The 16,289-nt window shown below is 35.6% G+C and overlaps 1 protein-coding gene across 1 annotated transcript; it reads right to left on the minus strand.

Moving 5' to 3' along the window:
- Nucleotides 1–11,103: 11,103 nt before the first annotated feature.
- On the minus strand, nt 11,104–15,022 carry LOC136804672 (uncharacterized). The gene is made up of 3 exons (XM_067061281.1): nt 14,860–15,022; nt 13,498–13,799; nt 11,104–12,476 (listed from the first exon to the last, which is right to left on the minus strand). The coding sequence occupies exons 1-3, from the start codon at nt 14,929–14,931 to the stop codon at nt 11,354–11,356; spliced, it is 1,497 nt and encodes a 498-aa protein (XP_066917382.1). The 5' UTR covers nt 14,932–15,022; the 3' UTR covers nt 11,104–11,353.
- Between the last annotated feature and the right edge of the window lie 1,267 nt (nt 15,023–16,289).

The following is a 16,289-nucleotide window of genomic DNA, read 5'->3' on the forward strand; positions in this document are numbered from 1 at the left end:
GGTATGGATAAAATCCCGTTATATAAACTTAATTTTTGCCCACAAATAGGTATGTGCTTGGTCGCCAATCAGTTTTTCGGCATTCTCATACGCGTAAGGCACGATTATATCATTTTTGCTATCGGAAACACCTAAAAAATCTGCAAGGAATTTGACCTCTGTTTTTCTATTTCTAGTAAAACACAGGGGTCAAATTCCAGTTTTTTCGGGTGTTTCCGATAGAAAAAGTGACGCAATTTTGACTTATGCATATCAAAAATAGTTTGACAACTGGTGAGTCACATGAAAGGGCCCCAGCTTGAGGGCTGAGGTATATTTGAGTAAATTGACAAAGCCCACTATGGTTGGGCAACGGAGAATATTTTTGAATTTTGAAGGGTTCAAAGTGCTATTTTTGGACCCATTTCAATTCAATTTGAAAAATAATTCATGTAAAAATAATGGAAATCTTTAAAAAGTAGCTTTGGTAAAAACATGAGGGGTCAGGCCCCCTGGTCCCCCCATTGACGGGACCCATGGGCATTAATTGTGAATTAGCGTGAATAGTTTTCAAAAGGGGAACGAGGAGGCGCAACCATTGTTTGCGCCGACGGGAGAAATTTTCAATTTAGTATGGCTACAATCGCTCTCATTTAATCTTTTTTCCAAAATATGGCTTAAACATCACAGGATTCCTTTGATGCCAATCTGCTCAAAGTTACACCTCATAATAAACCTGTTGCTTCTTTCTGTTTAAGGCTTTGCTACAAATATATCTTTTCCTGAAATAAAGAACCTGGTGTCTTTGATACATCTAAGAATAAGCATTTAAGAAAGAGAGGAAAATGTTAGTTACGGAGGAAGCGCAACCATGGTTTACACCGACGGTAGAAATTTTCTACCCTCTCATAGCATTCGACTTTATTTTGAAGATTAGCTAGCAACTGCTAAAGACAATTGGAAGTTATAAGGATAAATGGCAGATGAATAAAACTTTCTTTTATATTCTAAAATGAGATCTAATAGTTGGGGCCGACCAAGAAAATTTTGAATTTTAAACCTTCTAAATTGGCTAAAATGGTCATAGAATTACGATTCAAGTAGTAAATATAATTTTCACGATCACCCGAACTGCAAATTTCACGCCATCACGCCTAAAAAAACTCGATTTCACTATCACGCCAGCACTTCATTTTCACGCCATCACGCCGTTTTTTTCAAAATTTCACGCCATCACGCCGCGAAAAACCCTCCATCACGCCATCACGCCAACCGCACCCTCGACCCCATGGCTTATCTAACCCCCTTACGCTATTGATGATTCTGATGGACGCGTTGACGGGGGATATAAGCCCTGGTGCACTTTAAAAACGAAAGTACTTTTAGGCATGTACGCGAAACGTATGTCGATTAGCATAATCCCGCCATTTTACAAATTCCGAGAATTTGAAAAAATCAAAACAAGCTAAATAATGGCTGATGTAAATAGTAAATTTAAAAGTCAAAGACAGATTCTCAACATGAAGAAGTTGAAGTATGAAAAACTCTTGGCAAACCAATCAATTGACAAAATTGAAAAATGTCATTTAAATGAAACTTGATTGGCAGAGAAAGATACTACGAGACCTTGATAAGCAGTCTATCCCTGCACTGAGCGAACTGGAACTGCTTGTAAAACGATTTTTTACAGAAAGACAAAAGGACTATGGAAAATAGTTTAAAGATTCACTCGAAAAGACCCTCTGCTGTCCACATATAATTGTTTTGCTTGAACTGATTTCCAACAGCAATCTTGCATGTTTCTTTATAATCTGATCACTCGTGATGAATGACTGACTGATGTTTATACATTTTGACATCTATCTTGTCCATGACCAAATGGGCATCAGGAGTATGAAAAAGAAAAAAGCATACATCTCCAGTGATTGCTTGACTGGTAGTCAAAATGAACTGATCGGTGAAGAAGCTTTTTCAGAAAAACTTGAGATTACGTACAATACAAACTCACAGCAAAAATGTTCTGGTTATGGTTTATACAATTAAAGCTTGGCAATATGTGAACAATTCTAATCAACTGATGAATGTGTAAAAGCAAGAAACTTCAAGTATTGAAAAAGAAATAAATCTGTTTCTTTAAACATATCCTATTACCAGACTGAAAATTTATTTATATTGACCGTAAATGTCAAAAAGTATACAAATTGGTATGGTACAGTGTGTATATTGGACTAAATTTGCCAAAAAATGTTGAAGCTGGAAGTAGTTTTTTTATCGGGATACAATTTATGCAAACATATATCAAATCTGTCATCTAGATTATCAATTATGACATGTTAGACTTTTTTGGATTTCAGTTGAATTTATTCTGACCTAAAGATTATGTTTCAATGTCGTCATCATGTTCTGATTTGCTACATAACAAAATTTTTGGAAAGTTTTCCATAGAGTCTTCAGTTTTTAACCTATTTTGAGGATAAAATCAAATAGGAGTACAGTCATCTAAAGTAACATTGACGGATTTTTTTTCATAAGCTGTATTAAGTGTCAAATTTTATTATTTTATAGATGAATATTTCTGGACATTGTTTCAAAAGATAGCAATCAACTACATTTTGGTCAAAATTCCAGAATAGAACTTTAAGATTATATATGTCTTTTCAGTTCAAGTTCTGTTATTTTGATACAAAATGATTGAGAAATTTACTACAAAAAATACATATCTCTGCTTTTTTTTTGTAAATGTCACATTTTCTTTGGAGCAAAGCTGTTTCATTTTAAAGCATCTGATACTTTGATACTGAAAGGACTGATAAAACAAGATTAATTTTTGGAACTTTTTTCAATCAAAAATTAGGAACCATTAAAGGAAAAAATAAAATTTGTAATTTGTACTTTACCTTCACTGTTCTCGAGACTTGACAAAATTGATAATAATACCTTGAAGGAAGAAATTTTGGCGGGTGGTTGAAAAAGTTTTTTCAGAGGAATTTAATTTGCCGGATTGCTAGAAAAAAGAAATTAGGCGAGAATTTAATTTGGCGGTTGAAGGAAATTTTTGGCCAAAAATTTTTACCAAATAAGCAAAAACCTGTTTTTAAGGCCTGAAATAGCACAATTGGAGAATACACGAGATAAATTAAATTTGGCGGGAATTTAATTTGACGTATGGCGGGAATTTAATTTGACGTATGGCGGAAAAAAGAAACTTTGGTGGAAACTTAATTTGGCAGATTCCTGGTAAATCCGTCAAATTTTATTTCCGTCATAATTTATTCCTTTAAGGTAGTCCTTGATTACAATAGACCAAGACCTCTTTTTAATATTGAAATTCAACAAAATCTAATATTATTTTCAAGCCTTTCCCATGAACATTTTCCATAGGACCAGTAAATATTTCTAACTTTTTTTGTTAATTGAATAAAACGAAATGTTCCAAGTTTATTAAAGTTTCATGTAAAATGTATTCCTGCAGATTTCTTTTGATCATCTGCCAAATCTCTAAAAAACTTATTACACCATGTTTTTATTATCAAAACCCTGAGTTGAAAATCGTTTAAAGATTCACAAGAAAAATCTTTAAAATGGCACGTATAAAGATTCACACAAGAATATCAAATTCATTTTACTAGTCAGAAAACTCTTATTAATTAGAATTTAATTCCAAACTCTATACAATGATTCATAGCTAGCATTAAAATTTTCATAAAATTTCGAATGGGTATTTTACATAATTCAATGTGTTCTAAATAAATAAATAAATTCTTAATGAATGATGATATAGTAACAGAACAAAATTCACCAAAATTAGCTATCTCCAAAATTGAAAGAATTGCTTCCTCACCCTGCCTCACCATAATAAGGGCCCCTAATAAGTTCTTGCCAGAATTAAAATTTCCAGTGATTTTCCTAAGGGGCCGTCTACATAGTATGTACGCACGAAGGGGGAGAGGGGGTGTCTTCTCAAAAGCATATGCTTGCGTACAGAGGGGAAGGGGAAGGGGAGGGGTCGAAAGAAAAAGTAAGTATGCAGAAAAAAAAATTCACAGCCCTTTTTTTGCTTGTAAAATTGATTGAAAGAGAATAAAAAGAGAATTATTATTCGCTTGTTCCTTACAAAATATCAGCTGTTTCTCTCTCTCATAGAAAAAGGGGAAAACCCAAGCCTTTTGAATTTGATTTTTTTTTCAGCCAGGGAGGGGTGTGAATGAAAAAAGTACGTACTCACCAGGGGATATAGCTATTTGCATCTGCTTGCCTATAGGGGGAGGGGTATATATATACTCAATTTTTGACATTTTAGTGCGTACGTAATATGTGGACGGCCCCTAAGTAACCCCGAAGTTCTATTTAAAACACTAATTTTTTAGCATAAAAGAACCACTTTATAAACTGTGCTATTTGCCCAAATTAGTTTTTGCCAAAATTAAAAATTGCATTTCTCTTCAAAACCACATTTATAAAAAATTCTATTTTATTTAGCTCCTTGCCAAAATGAGTTCTCTCCAAAGTAATTGTATTCCCCAAATTCTTATTTTTTCGCAATTTTTGCCTCTTGCTGATTTCACCATTTTATCTCCAATTGTCCCTTTTCGTTAAATAATTGTTTTTCAGCAGCAGTGAAGTGAAAGTAACAAACATCAAGCATTTTCACTCTTAATTGTTGCACAGTCCATAAAGTGTCCATCAATCTTTTCTTTCTTATTGTTTAAACCAGTTAAACATCATAACAGTGGCCAAATGTTTAAAATTAACTTCAACTGACACTGATGACTGAGCAATGCATTTAGTTATTTAGCATCCTGGAAAACCAGGGCTAACAAATAGTGCAATCTCTCAGAGTTTTTATAGCTCATGCTTACTCCAATCAGCCAATTAGTCACAAAAGCAAGATGCAATGATGATGTTGAGGACATGATACTTTTCATGTTTTTACACACAAAAACAAAATGTTGTTGTACAAAAATCTGATTGAATTCATCCTACTGCTACTGTCACTGTCGTTCGTTTTTCCCAGCTGTGGTGACATGATATGGGTGGACAATTGGAGTTTACGTTCTTGAGGCTGGATATAAAAATTCTATCGGCTACTTTTTGGATGAGCAGCATCAGCAGAATCAGCAGCATCAAAGCATTAGAGCTGTTGAAAATGTTTTATTTATTTTTCACATAATCTAAAAGTGAGAAAGAAAGCAATAATTTCAAGGTTGAAATTTCTTTAGATTTGCTGAGTGTGTTTAAAGCCAGTTAATTTATAGCTTTAACTGTTTAAGACCAGTTCACAGCAGTTTTCTGCACCAACCCTAAAACTTCACCACAAAAAATATCCATATCAGAGAGCCAAATTTAGAAAACAGTAATTGGAAGTTGAGACTTATTGCAAGGCTACTAATTTATTTTGAGCCAGTAAAAAACCATTAAAAAACGGAGGAAAGCCATTCTCTATTCCAAACAACAAACACTGTCTTGCATTTCCCTTCCAAATGTCCAAATCAACATTATTTTCTTTTCCCATGCCAAATGGTCATACTGAGAAAAACTATTTACAGCATTTTGATATAAATTATTTTAGTAAGTGTGCTCGCAGCTCGGCTGTACTTGTCTTCGCAACATATTGCCCACACTCAAGCTGCCAGAGTCCAAAGGTCGAAAAATATCAAGATTCTTGATATTTTCTCTTCTAAAGTACCAGGGCCCTAAACGATTCCTCCAATTATACGGTACTGGCCTCTTTAAGTCGCAGAATCGTTTATCGGCCCTGGCTCGCGAGGGTGCGCCAACCGCTGGGGGGGGGCCTCATATATTGTTGTTATCGTGGGCTTTAAAAGTATAGTTTTTTGGTTTTGCTGGTCTTAAAGATATGTTATTAAGATATTAAAGTTACACTTGATAGATTGATTAAATATTTAAATTGAGGAAGGTCTTTTTTACGTTTTTTTATATATTATAGCTGACAAGCTTGTTCATAAAATCTAAAAGTGTACAAAACAAGTTTATTATGAAGATAAAAAATAGATAAATAAAACATGTTTCTAAAGCAAAGTTCGGATTACGTTTGTTTACATTAATCTTGAAATAATTTCGACTGTACTGCTGTATATATGTAAACATAATTTTGCTGAAACAGCATAATTTAAAAACTGAATATTTTCTCAGCCCGCTCAAATTTTACCCAAAAAACATTCGGAACTCATTCAAATAAATAAGAATTTGACATTTTAAGCTAAATATTGACGTGGATTTTGAAATCCAAGTCAAAAATTGGAATTTTGTTCCTTCCAGCCTAATTAGGCTACAATTTCTGGCTTAATTAAGCCATCGTATCCAAGTTAGGCCAGAATCGGCGAACATAGCCTAATATGCAATAGTTCCTGACTGGTCAAGAGAGGCTCTACCTTACAATTCCTGCATTACTAAAAATAGACAAAAAGAACGATAAATTTCATAAAAAACGACAAAAAGAACGACAAATTTTTCAGCATTTTGCTGATTTCTGCTGTTGTCAGCAAAATTTGAAGAAAAAAAATTATGCAAAAATGTTCCTATTATTGATATGCAACTTTTGTCTAAATTTCATGTTTATACCATAAGCCAAACTGGAGTTATTCAAAAAACAAGTTTTGCTGACGTCAGCATTTTTTGGTTTTTGCCTAATATCTTTTTTTGGGTGAAAAATTTAATTATGGCACAGCTTTTCCAGTGATCTACACTCGCTCCAATACGCTTCTTTCGATGTATGAAGTGATATGCTATGACAAGTGGAAACGGTGATAAAAAATTTATGTAAATTTGGACATGCCTTAATTTGCCCGAGAATGTATATCTGTTCTCTAGAAATATTATGCTCCTGGAAAAATATAACAGCTATTCCTTTAAGAAAGTTAAAATGCTTCTAAAAAATGAGACCTTTTAAGAAAATCATAAAGCTCCCGCCTGGAAAAAAATCTAGCATCTGGTTGTGTTTTTCACAACTTTACTCCTGGATTTTTTGAACAGGTTGTTCGCTGGAAAATTGTATGTGTTTTTCTTTAAAATGTGCTCCTGGATTTTAAGAACAGATGTCTTTAAGGCGACCCCTGGATTTTACCTGGGTGTTTTGAGGAAAGTCTCTCCTGGATTTATCTATAAAATTTACTCTCCTGGAAAAAAAGAACAGATATTTCAAAAAATTCTGCCGGCGGCTGCTCTTTTTGGGAATACAATCATGGTCGTAATATTTGAGAAAAAAGGGAAATCCACCGGGAAGTTTTGAAACCACAATTGATTTGTAAGTGCTCTAAAGTAGGTTTGAAGGGTAGAGTTTTAACTCTGAGTTTTAACACTTGACATAAGACTTAGGACCTTCGGATCTCAGGATCCAAAAGTTCAAAAATAGTCCAATAAGGCTCAGAATATAGCCTGGAAGTCTGCCAACCCCTCCCAAATTGAAATATTCGATTAAGTTAAAGAGATAGCCCGAAATCGACTTTCTCGCCAGAACTTTAAATCTTGAAAAACGTTAAAATAACCGGAATTCTCATTCTATTTCGACCATGATTGTAGATATCTGTATCCCAGTTTATTATATCATCTCCCAGAAATATTGACCTTTCATATTGATTGTTTTAAGGAAAAAGTCTTTTCTAGAAAATCAGATCTGTTTCCCCATTTTTTCAAAAAAAATCCTCTCTCCTGGAAAAGGGAAACATATATTTCGGGGAAATGGGCTCGTTGGCTGCTTCTGAAAAAGGGCCGACTAGGTATCTACAGTAAATTAGCAGACCTAGGTATCACATTTTCGAGCCTCCGTTGTCAGTGGCAAATATCCTGTCTCCGAAATTCATCAAGTCTTTTTCGTTCTCTTTATAGGTCAAGAACAAGATGAGTTAAAGAACAAAAGAGATGATTGTTTTAGAAAGGTCTGTCGTCCATTTATCTCACAATACTTGAAAGCAGTGCAAAACACTCAACCTGGTACACAGAGGCAGCTGGTACACAGAGCAGCCGTCGGCAAATTTTTTTGAAATATCTGTTCTTTTTTTCCAGGAGAGTAAATTTTATGGATAAATCTAGGAGAAACTTTCCTCAAAACACCCAGGTAAAATCCAGGGGTCGCCTTAAAGACATCTGTTCTTAAAATCCAGGAGCACATTTTAAGGAAAAACACAAACAATTTTCCAACAGACAATCTGTTCAAAAGCTCCAGGAGCTAAATTGTGAAAAACACGCAACCAGATGCCAGTTTTTTTTTCCAGGGAGCTTCATAATTTTCTTAAAATGTTTCATTTTCTAGGAGCATTTTAACTTTCTTAGAGAATATAGCTGTTATATTTTTCCAAGAGCATAATATTTCTTTAGAACAGATATACATTTTCCAGGAGTCCCATTTTTTCCCAGAACAGATGATATAATCCAGGAGAGCCCAGGATATAGAACATCTGGTGTCCGGACAATTCCCCCCGGGTGAATCCCCCCCGGTTAATTCCCCCCAGTAAGTCCCCCCTAGTGAATTCCCCCCGAAAAATTCCCACCCGGTGAATTCCCCCCTGGTGAATTCCCACCCATATATTTTCATATGTGTTTTAAATTTCGAAATCATGGACTGTAACCCCAGGGGGGAGGGTACTAGGGTTGACGAATGAGAGGAGCTATGTGCAGACGGGACCTCCGAAAACCGACCCTTAGAGAGACTGATTTTTGCTGAAAAGTTGACCCTTAGAGAGACTTTATTACAATTTTTTCTCTGGAAATCAAAAAATTTCCTAAAAATTCTAAATTTTCCGAACCTTAGAGAGACTAATTTAAAACTTTCAATCGAAACAAACCTCCAATTTTAGGGTCAAGGATTTTTACATGATAGTCTACAAGTTTTAAGAATCACAACGCCCATTTTTTTTATTCTGAGAAAAGAACTGAAAGATTTTTACATGATAGTAGTCTACACAGATTTTTATAAGATAAATAGTAAAATCACTTATTTCAAATTACATGATTTTTTAGTTCACCAGGTGGGAATTTTCCGGGAGGGAATTCACCAGGGGGGAATTGTCCGGGAATCAGAACAGATAGTTTTTTCCAGGAGAAAGGGACCTCAAGAACAGATATTTTATACTTCCTAGCCGGTGGCTGCTCTTGAGAGGCACCTGCACCGCTTTTTGATTGTACTGATAGACGTTGTGAGCAACTATCATTAAAAAAAAAAAAATTGTCACCAACATAATCTCGAAAGCCAGTACGAGTCGTTGGCGGGCGGGAGAGGTACGTTTCTGCTTTTAAAGTCAAAAGCTAATATATCCGGGCCATCAATTACAAAGTTTACGTTTCATTATGACCTTTATTTAAAATTGAGTTTTACTAGCTCGAATTCGAATACTGAAATCTGGGAGTAGGCAACGCGTAAGGATCAAACTCATCCTCGTGTACGTTTATCTAAGGCTTGCGTTAATGATGATAGACACTAGAAAATATTATCTGTTGCTATCAGTAAGCATAAAAAAACTGACATATACATAGGGAACGAGGTTGTGCCAAAATATGTAGTAGGTTGATTGGTTTATGCCATAAATGGTAGCGTAATTTCTATTTCCTGACTTTCCTTATAGTGCATCATCGATAATTACAAATGCATTGTAAGCGGCCGCACGGACTGTGGGCGACTTCAAATTGAATGTGCAAGAAAATGTACAAAAATACCCCCATCAGGTAAAGTTCAATGTTATTGAATATTTTGGCAGAACGAGAGAAAAACAATTAATCTTATACATCTACAATCCCGGAATTTAAGAAAGATCCCCTCTCTTCAATGTTGTTTTGGCGGTGCGTAAGTTGTGGTGATGACGTGTGACGATCACAGCAAGATTATTACAACATTGGGAGGGGGAATTCTGGCCATTTTAGAGAATTCTTACAATTTTGAAAAGTCTACAACCTTTTGTCCGGGATTGTACCTACCTTGTGTAGCTAAAGGTGGTGAATTTAAGTGGAAAGATTGTTTTATTCAAAGTTTAGAGAGGGCAATAAAATTCATGAGAAGTCTGAAGGTACCAGACGTACCAGTGATCGAACTGAAGTCACAAATGCTCCGAAAACTCTTAAGAATGAAACCACTCCTATGCAGTCCTACTTAGGTAATTACTTGTTGTAGAAAATGGAGCTATTTTTTTGGACCAGGGCAGGGATACATGTGTATAAAATCTTGTTGTTGCATTTGTAGTTTTTTCATCATAATCGATTTATTTTATTTTTTAAGGTATGATGATCTAAATCAGAGCGACTTCAAAGGAAAAGAAATGATAAAAAACATTATGACTAAAATGTTTTAATCAAGAAAAAAGGATTAAAAACCATATTATACGAGTCGTTTTTTTTGCCAATTGGATGAATGTCGCAGAAATACACCAAAAATGAAAAATGTCCAAAAGTTTTCAAGATCTCGTACGCCACACATGTCAAAGTGAAAAGACCCGGTGGAGCCTCCCCACTTTTGAGCAAAATAGACTTTTTACAATCTGATTCCTGGCGAATTCTATCTCATTTTGAGCCTTTAGCCTCTCTACATTTACGGTTGTTCAGCCGGGCCTGAAGTGGTGAAAAAGTTTACATCTTCTATACTAAATTTGAGCTAAATCGAGAATTCCCGAGGCCATTACATGCACTTATCCGCCAATCTTGGCGAGATTTGAGAAAGTCTACAAAAATTGGGTCGCGCCAAAAAAGAATAAGAGCAAATTTTTAGCCTTAAGAAAATAAGGCATATAATCGATTCTGCTTCTCTGGACCCCAGGGGGGGGGTACTTAGGCAAATGGAGGGTACGGTATGTGCCGCCCTTCTTTTTTGGACTTCCAAAATCCCGCTAAGGGTCGGAAAAATCAGAAAATCAAATTTCAGTCCCAGTAAGGGTCGGAAAAATAGGAAAATTTCAACTTTTTACCCCCTGAAAGATCAAAATTTGGTCAAAATTGGTCAAATTAGTCCCGCTAAGGATCGTAAAATTCCCAAAATTTTCCTTTGTTTTCTTCTTTTTAGTCCCGGTAAGGGTCCAAAATTCGAAAGTCGGGCGGCACCCCCCCCGTCAGCTCGCAACCCTAGTACCCCCCCCCGGGCTCTGGACACATTGTAAACTAAACAAGGCTACAAATTGACTTAAATTGATGTTTTAGATTTAAATGTTTCAGAAAGAAAAAAATGAAGTTTCAGTAATTTAAAACTAAGCACAAGAAATAAACCATAACAAAAACATTAAAATCCTAATTGAAAAATTAGGCTATTTTGTACAACGGTACAATAAATAATTCTTAATAATTAAATAAATACAGAAAATTGAAACAGAAAATAAAGACGACTCTTCTAAAACAATAATCCTTTGTCCTTTTTATTGAATGGTGGTTCTAAACTTTACTATGGGTTAGCTGCCTCTTCCTTTGGTGCCTCTCCCTTGTTCCCCCCTGATGGGTTGGGCTTTGATCCGGCTTTTTTTTCAGGCACTTTACTGGCATATTTGTCAAGCCATAATTTGGCAATGTCAGCTCTGGTCAAACTTTTGATGAAGAAATTGATTGGCACACCAGTCTTGGCTTCCTTGGCTTGGGTGACGTAATCTTCCAATCCAGACATCAGCGAGTTGACATTCAGCACGCTATCCTTGCCTTCATCAATCTTGCTTAATGATGCCATTGTGTTTTTGATCTCGTTGCCACGCAACTCGGTGACTTCTTTTCCTTTGCGAGCCTTGTCTGCAGCACTGCTCACTGTTTCATTGGCTTTGTTGGTTTGAGTATTGAGAGTTGCCAGTTTCTCCATGGTCTGAGCTGGATCAAAGTCAGCAAACGCTTTGACACCAAGTTCCACTTTATTACTGGTGATGGTAGGGATGCAACCTTCACAAACCAAGCTGACATGTGAAGACACCATCTGGCTACTCAAAAGAGATTTCAGATCATTAGAGAAGCTGGAGTCTACACCAAACCCACCAGAGTAGCTGGCAAAGAAGGCTCCAATATCGAAATTGGCAGACATGGATTGAGCAGTGGACAACATGCGTTGGGTATCCTCGGTAGATTCGGATTTCTTGGTGTGAACCATACCAACGAAACAAGATCCATAAGTTGCACCTGACACCAAATGAAGTTTGTCAGATTCACCAGTTTCTTTGGCCATCTTTTTCATTTCTTCTTCTGTCAGCATACTGATCTTATTTGAGAACGTATCGTTCCAAGCATGGATTGATTTGTCCGCATCGATTACAAATGGAGCAAATATGGCAGCATTAGCGTGAGTACAGGTTGCTGTGACGACCAAAGTACCACTGATTTCATGTAACTCCTTTTGTTTGGTCATTTGATGTTGAACAGCGGCAGAGACTTTCCCACCAACGGTGTCACCTAAGAATTTGGTTTCCCCACTGACGAATGACTTCAATGCAGCCATGGAGGCCTCACTTTGTTGCGATTCTTGACTGAATGTGAAGTATTGGGAATTCAACTTGATTGTGTTCGAGCTGATGGGTAAATCCTTCTTCAACCTGCACGAAAAGAAAAGCAAGGAGAAGTTCAAAGTCAATGTCAAGAAAAATGTACGTTATTGTTATAAGAACATCAAAAATCTTGTCAGCCTAAAAAAGTTTTTAAAATGATTTTATTATTTTGGCCATTGAAGACTTATGTTTTCATTTTGTTTGTTATTATATAAGAAACGTGTAAATCATTATATTTGGTTTAGAAACCCGGGGGGGGGGGGGTTATTCTGAAAACAACCTTACGTTTGGCCCAAAAATAATGGCTATTAAATAATTTATGAATTTAGTTTGAATTCTTGATATGCGTAAGTCAAGATGACGTCATATTTTTTAACGGAAGGACCCGAAAAAACCCGGATTTTGATCTCTGTGTTTTTAGTAACAGAGAAGGATCAAACTCCGGCTTTTTTAGGGTTTTTCCGTTATAAAAATGACTTACGCATATCAAGAATTTCCTTCCTTTCGAAGGAAGAATTCCTTTATTTGAAAACTTTCATAAGAACAAGGTAATTTGCTACCCTTACGGTTCAGGAGCAGGTAAAAACATACCCTTATGGTGCACTAGCTGAACCTTGAAAAAATACCCTTAAGTACCGCACGTTTGGTAAGGCATTCACCTTGAGGGTTTAGAAATTATGAAGGCAAAAGGCAAAGAATACTAAAATATTAAAATAGCCTTATCTTAGGACTGAAAGCTGAAAGACCGTATTCTTTTTTGATAGCTTAAAAACCATGTTTTCCCGCAGGCCTTAACAAAAGCAACCCTGGCAATTATAGTTATTATTGGTGGTAATATTAATCAGTTAAGGGCTCCGACTATAGTCAAAAAGTAGATTTTGGTATAAATTTTTACAGATGGCAAATATTAAAAATTCACTGTGGTCAGAGCCCTTTTTGTTTATTCAGCACAATATAAAAATAGGGAGACACTTTTCTGATATGAAATATGTGTCTGATATGAAACAGGAACACTTATGTAAAAATAAAACCTTCGAGTGAAAAATTTATTCAACTAAAATAAACCTACAATGATTTGTTGTAATCCATGGGTGATTCGACGTGATCTGCAATGGTGGCAATCTTAGCTTTATGTTGTTGAATCTTTGGCAAGTTTCCCATTTGAACCAAAGCGTATTCCTTCATAACTTTCTTAATGTCTTGATCCATTGCTTTGGAGGCATCTTTCAGCTCAGCTTCACTAAGGTCAACTTTCATGGCTTTGACTTCTTGGATGATCATATCTAAACTGCTTTTACCAGCCAGAAGACCATTCAGTTGATCTTGTTTTGTGTCAATTTCCATTTGCAATTTACCAATTGCTTCGAGTTCCTTAATGATAAGAAAGAATTGATTTTGAAGTTTTGCGTCATTTTCAGTAAAATTTTTCATTATCTAGCGAGTACCTCACTAAAAACCGGGATTTTTCATCTCGTTTCTTAGCGAGTTCCACTTTGACGATTTTCGAAAAATAGAAGCCTTTCAAGTGCTTTGACGTAAATTCGATTTTTTCGCTCTGCAGGAGCTTCGAAATTTAAAAGTGACGTCAAAAAATCGAAAGTTTAGAGCCCGAAAACCCGGGCTCAAAACATTCGAAAAAGTTGCAAAGTGGAATAGGCGTTAATATATTGCACTATATCAAAAATGAAAATAGAACCCAAAAAGATGCACTAAAGAGACACTAGCCAGCTGAGACAAAAAAAAAAACCCGAAAAGTGGGCCACACACACATACAAAAAAAAAACCTGAAAAGACCAGAACGACAATAAACTGAAAAGTAAAATCATAATCTATAAAATGTTTTCTGGGGTGAATATTTTCCCCCGTGATCCACGTAAACACCTTACGGTAGAACGTAAAAGTGAAAAGCAAATCAGTGTTCTCAATTTCGTTAATTGCGTAAAAAAACGCGGTTGACATCTAGTATAGGCTATCCATTATCGAGAAACCAAAAGTTCCCACTAGGAAAGTCTTAGACTTAGATTTAGTAAAATCAGCCAAAGCCTTCGGTAAAAACCTTCTTTCAGCTTTCATCTTCAAGGGTCTATCCCCATTTTTTCTCGGCCACCGACTCTTTTTTATTACGACAATGTCGTAAGAATGAGAATCAAGATAGTCTATAAAATAATTAAAAAAATCAAGAACAATTTCAATGCCTTTAATGAATGAATCTTTTAGACAACCTTGGGAAAAATTAGTCAAAAAACCAAAGACATTATAGGATAGGAACAGCTTGTGGCTCTAAGTGCTGAAAGTGAACACAGTCAACCCTCTACAAAAATTTACTGGTTATTTCAAAACATAAAGTTAGGGCCCAAAATTAGTAATATCAACATTCAAACGGTTTTATTGGGAGCTATAAATAGCTATCATTTTTTAGAGAACAATGTACCTTGAATTTGAGTGGATTGACAACATTTCCAAGGGTGATGGTTGGATCAAATGGGATGATGCTAGCAGCCATTTTTAATAAATTGAGCGACAAACCAAGACAAGATCTTCGTTGAGCAGAGCTGACCAAATGCCAAAAGCAGCAGGCGAAGAATGACTCTCACGTATCGTTTTTACACGTTTTATAAAAAAAATTGCTGAAATCTCTTCAAAAGAGTTTGATAAGATCTAGAAACTTTTTTGTATTCGAACAATGTTATAATGCATAATTTTTTGCTATTTCACTGCACTATTCAAATATTTTATTGTAAAAAGCACACTCTTTTGTTGATTGAGATATCCAGGGTGTCCCTAATTAAAGTATCGCTAAAATATAAGAACGTTCTCCATCACACAGGCTTATTACAAAAGGTAGTTACAACGTATAAATTAATCGTAATGACAAAGAAAAAAGAGGGAGAGCTTAAAATACAATTTTGTGAGCACGCACATAAAACTTTCTACTCATAGTTGTGTTTCGACTCGATACTTTAATTAGGGACACCCTGTAAATTTAACAAAAAAACCAACAATAGTAGAAACAATTTTTGAATGACTACAAGAGTCAGCTTCATAACAATTCTTATTGAAAAGAAAGTTGCACAGTTTGTCGCGGGATGGGCCATAGGCGTAGCGAGATATCCTGCAAAATTTATGAAGGAGTGCAGACGTTTATGACTTATTCATTATCTTTTGACTAGGATTGGTCGTTAACTATTCAAACAAAAACTTTTATTATATTTTTCTAAAGAACGCGTCATCTCTATTGTTTTGAATAACCAATTATGTGAGCATCTTGTAAAAACTTCATCACAACTCCACTCGAAGGATTATCTAGTCCATGTGTTTTTTTCTTACGCATGCGCACAATAGTAAGTCCGGTAATTCGATTTTCAGTCTAAACTCTTCAATTGATAATTACGAGCATAGGCCCCGATAAAGTCAAATCTTTTCGACCAGTTGCGTTTAAAAGGCCCATTGGCGCACTGGTCGCAGTTAAATCAAAAATACCTCGTTGGAAAGATAATTTTAACCGGATGGATGCAAGATTTGAAGGAATGTGATCTAAGATTTTTTAATCAATTAGAACATCGATGACACAATGCTTTACAAATATTTGTTCTATATGTTTTCAGGGTTTGAAATGAATCTTAGATGTATTTGTGGCGATGCCCGTTTTTTCTCTGGCTCCTAACTTACAATTTTGGTCAAATTCAGTATTAATTCTGCAAATCAGTACTCAAGAAAGGGACGATATGGAGTTTTTACAAGCTCTCTCTTGGTTGGTCGTTAATCTGTAATAAAACAATTTTGTTACTTTTTCTGAACTGAAGAACGCGTCATCTCTATTACTTTTAATGACCAATTAGTGAAGTATCTTATAAAAACTCC

The sequence above is a fragment of the Clytia hemisphaerica genome, unplaced genomic scaffold (genome assembly GCF_902728285.1).
Source record: "Clytia hemisphaerica strain Z4C2 unplaced genomic scaffold, Clytia hemisphaerica genome assembly, whole genome shotgun sequence".
Taxonomy (NCBI): domain Eukaryota; kingdom Metazoa; phylum Cnidaria; class Hydrozoa; order Leptothecata; family Clytiidae; genus Clytia; species Clytia hemisphaerica.